Below are 13,317 nucleotides of genomic sequence, written 5' to 3' on the forward strand. Positions count from 1 at the left end.
ATGTTTTCAATTTCTCGGCACAGTTCCCATACTATCTTTGGTGCGAAACCCCAAGCCTAGTCTGTCATACAGACCCTGAAGCAAATATATCAAAGAAATCCCATGCAAGTCTAGAAAATGTGGCAAGTCTAGATTTTCACAGAAGAAAGTCTCAGGGCTCCTTTTTATTATATTTTGATTTTTTTCACTATGAGCCTTTTTCTGTAAAATATGTTCATTTCAGAGATTAGTTGTTAGTCCACCCTATGCCTTATTTACGGGTGTGACGTATATTATGACGTCATATGCACACGTCATCTTTGCCTTTTTTGTAGTGCTGCTCAGTTCACTTCACTAGGCCGGCTTCGACGCTAACTCACATCTCTGCACAGGAATTTTAAATTTTCACATCGCATTGTGAGTACAACCAGTCTTAGGTTATTTCAGCTGGTGTAGAGCTCTAGATTTAATCTAATATTTCTAAATATCAGTGAAATAGGTATATTCCCACCCCACCTTTGTGGCCTATTTGTTATATATATCTCATTATTACGATAATTATATTTTCATTAACAGTTAATAAACATTGTCCGCCTTGTGCGGGCCTATACAACAACAATCCATGTTGTTATGATTCGCCACAAATTAAACTAGACGTTCTCGGTTGATACTAGTTTTGAGTATAAAAACACATATATCATTTGACTGATTAAGCATACCACCTATTAAAAGCACCCAAATTATTCTTATCTAGTCTGACAAGTATTATACTATAAACATTATACTATGAACATATTTACATCTTCATTTTGGATATTTTATTAGGTGTTTTTTTTACATTATTGATTCTTTATCAAGCATTTGATGCATTTTACAATTTTATAAACATCAGAATCTAATATTACAGAGCACTGTCATAATTTTTTATCTGAAGCCATTATATCACATTGCATTAATGCATCACAGCTGGTATGTGTAAACTGAAAATAGGAACTGTTATTATTGTCAGTTTGTACACTATGAAATGAAATAAATCACTGGATTGTCTGCTCCAAACTTGATTATTGACAAACCACTGTCATATAGCTGGACAATTTCTGAGTGCAGAGTTAAACAACAAACAAACATATTTACACCACTGTCACTTCACCTTTGACATAAAATACATATTTCACAGAAGAAAACAAGTTCAATGTATCAAGGCCTATAGTATTGTCATGCTGCATGTTGCCTCTACCACATTAGATGTAATCTGAACTGCTGAACAGCTGATGACCATACAAAGAATTTCTGTCAGACCTGGAATTCCAAATCTTAAAAGGCCAAGAAGCTTAACTCTTTTCTTATCAATGTACATACATGATTTCAAGGTATTGTTCTGTTTTAAGACCAGAGACTGGAGTTTACCAAAGACAAAGTTTCCTATAAGATATATAATTATAGAGAATGAACACAACGTTTGCGGTGGGTCATGTGCTTGATCATAGTTGTAGTTGTCTCAGAAATATCAGTTCCATACAACCAAGCTGGAGCCACTCTGAACACAACTGGATCCATTCCATTCTCAAACACCAATAGACATGATGGTTGTGCCTTCACTAGAGTCACCACTGGGGCTCTGTGATAAATATACTCCCAGACCAACTGCACCCGCTATGAGAACAAGTATAGAGAGTATGAACACTGTCCATCGAATGGCTTTCCTTCTGCAAGACTTCTTCTTCCTTTCACTTCTTCCATAAGTATCTTCTGGGAGCTCAAGTATAACATCACTGGAGTCATTGATGTCAGACATCTGTAATGTTAAATTAGGCAACTATGTATAGGATTCATTATAAATGTCTCTGACAATCAGAACACATTCACTCTCAAACAGTCATTGTTTCTATGACTTCTTGAGGCACTAGTAGACTGTGATCTGTATAGTGCCTAATGAGATGTTTTGCATGACTGTGATCTTTATTCTCCCTACCTGATACTCAAGAATGAAAACAACCTTTAATGAATACAACTATATAAACAACACTGATTGATATTTACTTGAATGTACAATAACAAATTCCTAACATTGTTACTACAAAGAATCAGTGTTGTTTGGACATGTTAAGTCTTGTTTATTTCTGAACTTGAAAAAAGGATTTAATATTTAATAATTGTATGATGAATGTTTGAGGGCAATCCCCCCATGCAAGGGCAGGAGCCTATACATAAGATATATCCATAAGAATGACGCCCTAAAAGTATCAGCCTTTCTGAAGTTGGATGAATAATTGTGTAGAGTCTGTTGTTTGTGAGTGTCCCCATCCTCATCAGTGGAATATTGCAGACATATTGTTTTAGTATTTCAAACATTCATACGAAGTAAAGTGATCATCAATCAATAAAGTATCTGAGAAATTGTATAATGATTTGAAACCTTTAATTTATCCAGCAGAATAAAGTGTGCTCCAAGCTTGTGTGGTTAAATGCAATGATAAAATGTGCTCCAAGCTTGTGTGGTTAAATACAATGATAAAGTGTGCTCCAAGCTTGTGTGGTTAAATACAATGACAAAGTGTGCTCCAAGCTTGTGTGGTTAAATACAATGATAAAGTGTGCTCCAAGCTTGTGTGGTTAAATTAGTAACAATGATAAAGCTTCCACAAGTCATGAAGGACCAATAACCGTAAATCATCTAACTGATACATAACCTTGTCTCAGTACTTGCTATGTGAGGATGTTAGTCATGGCCAAAGTCTCACCGTGTTGGGCACAGCAGCATGGGATGCTGATGTCTCCCCAGAGGTGGTAATTACTGGCAGAGTTGTCTCCCTGGCTTGGTCAAGATATTTCTTCAGATATGCTGGTGTGTTTAGATCAGGAACCTGAAAAGGAATCATAAATGTTTACTGTAACTGTTTTTTTTCACAATAATAATTAATCAGTCTAGTACCTACTGAAACCTGATAATAATGTTAGATCTATTATGTGATGTGGTACATTACCACATACCTCAGCAATAAGCTTCAAGTGTAAGTTAGGCTGGCGCCTGACTGCAAAGTTCTTGAAGTAGATGAATTGTTTTTGGGCTGGATAGGGATATTTGCATGTATCTTTCCACCTTGGTTATTCTTAGAATTCTGAGGAAGATCCAGAGCCATTCTCAAACAGCCAGGCAGACCATTGTTCCCTACACTGTCTCTGTCACACATTTTTGTGGAAGTGGGTTAGATGGCTGACTTTGAGTGCTGCCGATTAGGTGGGTTTGAATCCTGAATGGGTCTCAACCCAACAAAGGTACTTGAATATGTACTTTACTGAGAAAGTGTAATCCCAAATATAACATGTTACGTTTGACCACTTTCTAAACAGCATTGTCAGGGTATGAAACTCAATTTCAGCCAGACCACAGGGCTGGTTAGATGTACTGAAATCGATATCAAACCCAAACATAGTAGACAATTTGAGTTTGGTAGATAGACTGACTACTTAAGTTGTTTGATCTTTTTTTATTTTAAAAATGCAGTTGAGTTCAAAATTCAGCTGTTTCAAAAAATTGTCAAACTCAGTTTGAAATTTGAGTAAAAACTTAAGTTTGTTTCGAGAAATCGGGGCCAGATGCTCATCATTTCCTGTCTTAAGAAGTGCAGAAGTCAGAAAATCACCTCTTTCCAAGTTTGACATTGCACGTCCTGCAGGAAAAATTATAGATGGAGCACTATAGGTATCTTCAGTCACCTACCTTGCGGCATAACTCTTCTTGTCAATCTAAAGTCCATAGACACTCAATTCGGCAATTATGTCAATGCATTCAGCATAGTGGCCGCCCAATAGTAATGACCCAACGTCAAGACTGATGGATTCGAACCACCGACACATTCCAACACAGGTTCCAGCCAACAACCCTTAATGCCCATACCTTACCTAGCATCAGTGTGCTCTGGTAGTGGATGGATTTTAAAGTGGGTGCGTTATGATCTGGGATGGGAGAACAGCTACAGCAAGGTCTTCAGTGATAGTAATTGAGAGGAATTAGAATGCTGTGAAGGTACAAGATTTTGCAAATAGCCACTTTACTGTTTTTGGAACAGAATGGCTCTGGAGTGATACTTTAATATGATAATGCCAGACCACACGTTGCTTGAGTTGCACAGCAGTATCTTCATCAGAACACTGTTCAAGTGTAGCCTGTCTTTCTGGACATGTCTAGGATGAAATAGAGCAATGTTTATGATGTCATCAAAATCCACCAACAACACTGCTTCAACTTCACCAAATCCTTCCTCAGATATGGATGCTGACACACTCGCTACTGATTGAGTGAATGCGCTTGTGAACCTCTTTTGTTGTGGCTCATTTACATATGCCAGGTGGGCTGTTGTTTATGAACTGTTGATCATTACCATACCTTGAAGCAGTTGTCTTTTCATATAATAATATTTCATTCGCGGCAGTAAAACTTAAACACTGATTAGTTTTGCCTTTTAGTATAGTTACAACAATGAAGATCCTTCAGATGTCTACTCAAGAGATCTATCTCTGACAGCTATTCACAGTAATAGGACTGTGGGAAGCAGGTGTTTTATGATACCTTAACAGGATTTTAGTCATATAAAGCTTACAACAAGTACTATTTGTTCTATGTATTCACTGTGGGTAGCAGGTGTTTCATTATACCCAAACAGGATTTTAGTCATATTACTTAACTCATTAAGGCCGAGAGCCGCATATGGGGCAAATTAATCAGCTCCTCACAGCGAGTGACGTGTTTATTGGGCAGGTAATTGGCAGTTTCTCACAGCGAGAGTCACATATAGTCGTCAACAGAAAGCACCTCTTATTCAGCGAGAGACACACATGTGTGTCGTACCTTTAAATATTGCACTGTACCTATTATTTCAAACAATTTAGTAGTACTGATCAAATATTAGCTTTTTCTTACAAGAGATGCTACCTTTAGTGTCAATCAGAAGAAGTATTTAAAGTGTTTTGATAGCAATTGCTAATCACTATCGTAGGCTTATACAGCATTTGGCAAATGAACACATGTCGGCGAGAAAGGGGATTATGATGTTTTCACAGAGGTAAGTGTCTGGTACTCTTCATTGGGAATGGATACTGAAATTCTTCTTATGCACATTGATTGAATTAGATGCAATGGTTTAGAGGTTACTGAAGATAATATTTTCTCAACTTCCTAATAAATAGGAAACGATATACGAAATGTCGAGGACATATAAAGAATTCAAACACAATAGAATAGTTTGAATTTACTTTTTTAGGTATTATTACGTTGTCATGTTTCATATAATGAAACAATGTATAAACACAAATAATTATACACCCAAGCTCGAATAGATTAGATATAATTTAACTTACTAATTTAAAGCTTTACTGAATTGTAACTAGTTATTGTCCATAATATCAAGTTGATAATGTTACCTAATCGAATGTAAGGTGATAAGTCGCGCCTTTGCATCGAATATATATACATGTCAGTGTTATTACAACAATGAAATCTTTTACTACGTTTGTTACAAAACACAGTAAGTTGGTAATTCAAAAGATTCTTAGACATAGACAGAAGTAATATTATAAGTTATTACATTGAAACCATACAAAGGTATTTCAAGCATTTTTGTTCAAGCTGTTACAAGTTTCATGTTGATTTGAATTGTCAGTTTTCTATGCAATTTACATGAACATTGTGTAAAACAATTGTATTTGATCTCTGTAATTATCAAGTCTGGTGTAATTATCACGTGTATCAATGAACTCAGTCTCTATTGATGCATCATCAATAAAAGCTGGATAGTATATCAGTTACGGTATCGATACACATGCGTATAATCATTCAATCAGATTACAGAAATGAGATAATTGAACACCTCTTTCGACCTTGCAAACAGCCTCCGGTAGAATGCATGTGTAGTTACGCCCTTCAGGGGTGGAAATAACCCATTGCCCGACGCCTGAGTCCAGTGTTTTTTTTCTGTCGGGCAAGCAAATTTGTATATCACACTGTACCGGTGTCCAGTTGACTTTCCAATATTATTTATGTTGTTTATTTAAAAAATCAACAAGAAAACGGCCGGTATAGTGGAAATATTATCAGGGCAAGTGATTTTACATGTGCCACTGTACCGGAGTACACTAGCAATTTTAAAGTTATTTCCACCCCTGCCCTTGTTGAAAGGTTTGTGCCCTGACAAGTGTAAAATAAACAGATGCAAAGTTATATCATTGGACAACCTGCTTTATGGAGTCACTCCCCCTCTTTGTAATGTTTATGCGTACATGCACATCTGTAATCTTATGAACCTTGTTTACATTCAGTATAAATATAGGCACGTATCAAGGTGAAGATGATATTTACATGTACAGCATACCATTATGTTTTATGTACTAGCTGTGTGCGTAAAATGTATATGAAAATATATACTATCTCTACTCAATGGTTGGATTTCAATCACTTTGTTCTATTTATCGAAAAACACTAAAATGTGTTTTCGATATCGGAGATCTATCTACTCCTATTTGTCTTATGTGTATATTTCATAGATCGTTACGATTATGTATGTTTACAATACACAAACTGTTACATGATAGCTTGAGTTGTTAAAACCGAAACCCAGCATATCGACTGGTCAACGGTATAGCCAATAATCAATCTCTATCCAGCTGTTGAGTGACCAAACGCGGTCTTCAGAAATTTCGCCCACGCCCCATCATCTGTCCCTTCCTCTGTGACATGTATCTCATGATACGATTGGTCATAGACAACAAATGATCAGCCACTATATTGAACAATTGAGATACCGCACGTTCTATTGGAGAAATTTGATGACGCCCTATCACGTGACTCTTTGTTTTATGTCTATACAAGGAATCTGTATTATACAATTTTTATATGTATGTTCGTATGATAATGTATGTCTTTGCATTAAATCTAGATGAAACAAAGTTATGAATGTCCTCTATGTTAGTCATAGACTAGCGTAATAGTACTTTCCTTGAAATATTCAGTATACACTAGAAATGTATCGGCAATAATGCTAATATCGTAGAAGATTATAAAGCATGTAAGAAAATTTCAGTATGTCATTGTCACAGATGTTTTGTCAAATTAAACCTCACACAATGATATAAGAGAAAGAATTTGTTTATGTATGTCTCATCTCTTATATACAAAGAATACATACATATGTTGATAAAATATAAATGTACGAGCGGCCAAAGGTCTACAAGAGAAACTTGCAATAAGATTACATAAAACGTTGCAATACATGATATGCTTTCTTTTAACTTGTATCTTTACAACACAATTAAACAATCAAAGCTTGTTTGTACGACTAGACAGTTTCCTGTCATCCCCGAAACCTGCCAGGGAAATCAGGTGTGATTAGCACTAATTAGTCTTGGCACAGCGAGTGGGCAATCAGCGAGGGGTTCCAGGTGTTGAGTAGTGAAGCGTCTCTCGGGCTTAATGAGTTAAGCTAATAACAGGTACTTATTGTTCTAAGTATCCACAATGTCAAAATCAAAGGTTGTTTCACACACTCAAAACTGTTAATACACATCACAGCATAAATCATACACTAGACAGATACTGCAACAAAGTCTACAAATCATCCACCACTGCACCACATCACTGCTCTACCTGTCATTATTATCCATACGGGTGAGGAGATCACGTGTAATATCTTTTTGATATTTGCAAAGTGCAATTTAGAGATTTTTGACTGAAAACTTTGAAAGTGTTCCCGAAAAAATATCGAGCTAGTCGGCATCTTGCTAAAGTCCCCACTTGCCTGAGAGTTTATTAAATGACTCACTGCAAGATGACTGACATATCCCCCTTCCAATCGAAAACAAAACTTTTGACAGGTGTGTTCCTGTGACATTGACTATATTTTGGCTGCGAACGAAAACTGCTGTCGACTCTGACTCAGACTATTTAGAGTTATTGTTCCTGACAAGGACACTGACGGGAGCCAAAACTAGGTCACTGTCCGTTTTAGCAAAATGTTGACAAACGTTCATAATTGTGTACCGTCTTCTTAAAAAAAAAAGGTTCACCATACCTGCGTTTTATTGTTCCCTTGCAGATTTTCCCTGTTTCATAAATTAACGTTAAAAAAATTTGGCAGGTTTTTGCTCAAAAATGAAACATACAACTTTATTGATGACAACTTCTTATTTATTGCATAGAGCGACGTCGCTCTATGCAATAAATAAGAAGTTGTCATCAATAAAGTTGTATGTTTCATTTTTGAGTCACCAACTTCTGGAATGCCGATCAAACAATTAAGTTTTTGCTGTTTTGTATCCAACAACAGTCGCCTACCTTCTGACACGAGTAGGTTTGATTGACACATTTGCTATCTACGACTAAATATTGAATATGTGATTGTACTCGTTGAAAATAAACTTAATCTTTAAATGGGGTGTGGTTAATAAAATCACACTCACATGAATTTGGAAACTGTTGAATTGTGTTGTTTTTCATACCGTTTTCTTCAGTAATATATTGTGGTTCATATGCAATTCCATTAGGTTTGAGTAGTTTGGTTTCAGCGCATTAATACAGATCAGCTGATTTAGTTGTGAACACTTACTTACGGCTTTGTGATCATAAATACTGGTTTCTCGGTTAAATTACAGGATGGGTAATAAATAGAATGACCCATGATGTATGAGTGATTACGGGAAATATGTACTGAGTGAAATTAATGTTCAAATCCCTCGCTAAAGCTTGGGACAGTGAACATTAATTTCACTCAGTACATATTTCCCTTAATCACTCGTACATCGTGGGTTATTCTTTAAGTATGCCCTGTCCCAAATTAGGAATCTGGTTACGGAGCAAATGATTTCAGCACTTTCGCTTGGACATACAAAAACTTTCTTTGTGTGACTTCTTTTTTGTCAAGAATTGACTTAATTTATTTAGTAAGGACAGCCCAGGATTATTGGTTTATTGAGGTTCATTCTTACCATGATACACCTGCATCTCAAAGATGTGGTCAGTCGTTATGGCCAGCATCTTGTTTCGTTCTGTTCTAAAATTATTTTTTTTAATTAAAAACATATTTCTAGATACGTATCAGAGTTCTGTATCAGAATATATTGTGGTGCACTTTGAACTTCCAATAACCATCCAATATTCAGGGAAATTTATATTTACAACAAAATAGCAATAATGTTTCACAATATGTACTGTTTTAGCAATAGGGCGGTGGGGTAGCCTAATGGTTAAAGCGTTGGCTCGTCACGCCGAAGACCCGGGTTCGAATCCCCACATGGGTACAATGAGTGAAGCCCATTTCAGGTGTCCCCTGCCATGATGTTGCTGAAATATTGCTAAAAGCGGCGTAAAACTAAACTCAGTCAGTCAGTCAGTCAGTTTTAGCAATATGATGTAATTTTAATGTGGATGATTTTGAAAAAGTTTCTCACAATCCATTGAACCCTTGTTGGCTGAGCTATACAGTTGACGTGTATAATATAGACTGTTCATACTAATCAAATATAGTCTCAAAATAAACTAGTACTGGCAGAGTAGAGACTAAAATACTCTATTTTCAAGTTTTCCAGAACTCAAATCAAAATTAAACATGCGGAAAATAGCCAGTTTATGTTTATTCCCTTTGTACCATGACCATTGCCATTCAGAATTGGTTATGGGGCAAACATTTTCCTCCTTTATATTCAAAATAGCCTTCAGAACAGTTGGTTTTGCTCCCAATTAAGAATTTATTATGTTAACCGACAAAATAAACGAGATATTGTTTACTGTTTGTCATGAGACAGTTATTTCTATTGTCTAACATAGCTGAGTAGTTGATAAGTAAGTAGCTGAAAAAATATAGTCCCAGTGTGTTTTCATTTTGTCCTGTTGCACGGGTGTCTTACATTGATCTTTTGCTTGTTCTTTTTATGTACTTTCATAATATTTATAATGATAGCCAATAAAAAAAGAAAATATTGTCAAAAGAAATGGTCCTATCATATTTCCATTTTTTCCTTTATGTGTCTTACATTGATCTTTTGCTTGTTGTCAACAAGATCTACTTTTATATTTATAATGATGGCCAATAAAAAAGTACCGGGTAAATATAGTCAAAAAGCAATAATTCCATTATCTTATCCATTAATTCATTACAATTTGCGTTTTGATGCCTGAGCATGACGTACATTGATTTTTTGCTTGTTGTTTGCGAGATGTACTTTTACTTAATAAAGATGGCCTATAACATTTCACATATCAAATCCACACCCATCTGTTATGACTTCTTTCTACCCAGTGGCACTGTTCTTTCAATTCTACAAGACTGTTTCTATTGATTATATCCATTAGAAGGCACAAAGGATATAACAAAACCTAAGGTGCAAGTGAGCAAAAGAATTCCAAATGCATGTTGTATACCTGTATCATGATACTTACCTTCGAAGAAGGTGAGGAGTTATCTGAGCTGAAGGAAGCATTTTCTGTCCTCGAGGGATGTTCGCTCACAAGATTGATCCTAAATGAATGCCTCTTGGCCTTTTCATCGTCTGTAAGACAATCTGAACTGGTCTCTGGCAGTGCCAGTTTCTCATCACTGATAACAAATACTGGGTTTACCATCCCCATCCCAGTTTTGCCACACACACGTTCATGGTACAACTCTTTCAAATTGATCTTTTCCTTTTGGTATCTTTTAGGCTTATCTTCATTGAATACTGTATCTTTGGCAAAGGTCACTGTTTTGTGCTCTGAAGATGCAAGATGTTGACTTTTATGAGTCTGATTTGAATCATCATTTGATGTTGATGAAAGGAGAATGGGTCTCAAAGGTTTTGAAAGTGGTTCTGGTAGTGGAACTTTTGGCAAATATTGAGACTCTTCTTGTTCTTCTGAATCTGACTGTATTGCAAGATCATTAATTCCCGTCCAAGCTGCCCCTGGTGTTTGACTTGGAATGGACATAAGGTCACTCAATGGACTTTCAGCATCACTCATATAGAACAGAACATTTTCTTGCACATCAGCACTAGATGGGTCATCAGTGTATGAGGACATGTGTGATATGACTGAAGACAACATAGGGAATGATGTTTGGTCTACATCCTCATACACTATCATAGAGGAGTCACTTAATCTCCTTGTGGGACTTCCACTAACTGCTGCGTCAATATCATCAGACTCTTTTCCTGAATCCACAGTTGCAATGGCTTCATCTTCAGTCATTCTCACTCTCTCCTTGTTCATTTCTTTTGACTCTGGAAATGGCTTCATTCCTCCTTCCAAGCCTTGGTATTTCACAATGTCCGCCTTTTTGTTTCTGTTTCCAGGTTATCTTTCATGGTTGGTACAGTGGTGTCAGAATAGCTGCCTAGCTTCTTATTGAGATATGAGCAAGTTCTCTTACTATGGTAGACTTGCGAACTGCTTTCAAGATCTATAAGATCAGGGTCTGAATGAACCTGGCGTTTGAGTCGTGCACGTCTGGAAGGTCTTGGGAGGCTTTCATAGACATCAATGTGAATCTGGGACTGGTTCTGCTCATCAGGATGCCTGCTAGCTGCAGAGGCACCAACTCCTGAGTAGTAGTGTTCTGGGTCATGGAAAATAGGATTTATTTTCACACCTCTAAGGCGTCTCCCAGATATGTGTCCACCAAATATTGCCTGTAACAGGTAAATCAGAATGTTACACACAAACAAAGATGTTCTTGTCAGTATATGTTGGCTTCCCTATTCTTCAAATTGTTAATGTTTCTTGATGTCAGCACATTGAGAATTTGTTTCAAAAATTTTCAAACCTGAAGTAATTTCCTGTATATATGAATAAAGTTCACACCCATTTCAAAACATATTTGCCCTATCATCTATAAATCTGGGCATTGCTGCAACTGTAACACTGAATTTGATCATCCACATTATATTTATGACAAAATGTATTTGCAAAGTGTTGTTTTGAAAGTGTGAAACAACTACTCGTGTTTCACGATATTCTGGAAACACACAAGAATTTAATGGACATTCCTAATGTGACTTGACCTTACCTGCCATCATAGACTACACTGGGAACTGTTGATGATGTAATGGCATCTGACAAAATTTAAAGTGTGCTTTGATATTAGATGAAAATCTTGTAATGGACTGATACATGGATTTTTGTACTGGCAACAACTCTGAATATTTACATTTACAAATTATCACATATGAAGGTAACCATCCTGTCCCATGCCTATGATACTTTACAACCAGTATAATGAAACTGCACATTAGCACTGATAGAAAGTGGCGCTGTTACGTTTTCTTTTACCAGTGAGTGAGGTTGTTCTGTACGTGTAAGAATGAAAATAGGATGATCAAGGTGGTTTTCTTCTAAAACTGACTGTAGTGAATATTCACAAAAGAACTAGACAGACAACAGGTAACAAAGAATACCTGCTCCGTTAGAAACTGCCAGTGCAGATTTTGTAAATGATAATAAAGTCCTTGGCATGACGAGCAAATACTTAAACCACTAGGCTACCCCACTGCCCCCAGAAATATAGTATAGCAGCATATTGTAAATATAGTGTGATGTCAAACTTCGCCATGGCTTTCATCTCATAGCATCAGTTTTCTCAACAGAGGATATGAATATATTAGGCTTGATCCATTTGTAAAACACTAACAAAAGGTTACAAAACTGAAATATTTACATGTTTCAAATAGGAAACCTCCAAAATGAAATCCCAACTGGCTTAATCTCTATTCCTCCTTGATACAACTCAGCCAATAGTGGATGGATGCAGTGAGAGTTGTGACATCAGCTGAGTCCAGTACTTACAGCAGGATGAAGAGTCAAATTTAGCCCTGATAACCACATTTGTCCACACTTTGTATCACTTTTATACTGTTCAGAATTTGTTATATAACTAAAGTACTGTCGGAAATAGAAAAAAATTGTTTTAGTTTTTTTTTCATATTTATATCTACAATTTATGTAGTTGATATGTGAAAGTGTGAAATATCTGTTAAACTAAGTTCGGCCTAACTACAGTCTCAGTGGTAGGGATATAGGAAACGTAGAAAAAGGACTTTTCTGAGGAGAGATTAGTGCAGAAATGAGCAATGCATTTTTTATGTAAGCCCAAAGCAACTTATTTGGAACAGACCATGGCTTTATGCAAATTAGTGTGCGCTGATATTGTACTACAAAGGACACTTTTTTAAATGCCCATTTTGAAATTAAACTTAGATTCATTGCTAACGATAGCTGACGTAAAAAATAATAGCTTTAATACTGAAACTAGTAAGGATGTAGCTACCATGGAGTCTCACTATTACTATAAAAAGAAACAGATAGGAGGGGTCGTCTCA

The 13,317-nt window shown here is 36.3% G+C and overlaps 1 protein-coding gene across 1 annotated transcript; it reads right to left on the reverse strand.

Annotated features, from left to right (window-relative positions):
- Nucleotides 1–805: 805 nt before the first annotated feature.
- LOC124280390 lies at nt 806–11,625 on the reverse strand. Its single transcript, XM_046716293.1, has 3 exons — nt 10,406–11,625; nt 2,721–2,843; nt 806–1,774 (listed from the first exon to the last, which is right to left on the reverse strand). The coding sequence occupies exons 1-3, from the start codon at nt 11,237–11,239 to the stop codon at nt 1,544–1,546; spliced, it is 1,188 nt and encodes a 395-aa protein (XP_046572249.1). The 5' UTR covers nt 11,240–11,625; the 3' UTR covers nt 806–1,543.
- Nucleotides 11,626–13,317: the final 1,692 nt, after the last annotated feature.

Source organism: Haliotis rubra, unplaced genomic scaffold (assembly GCF_003918875.1).
Source record: "Haliotis rubra isolate DU_JTF1 unplaced genomic scaffold, ASM391887v1 Scf267, whole genome shotgun sequence".
Lineage (NCBI taxonomy): Eukaryota > Metazoa > Mollusca > Gastropoda > Lepetellida > Haliotidae > Haliotis > Haliotis rubra.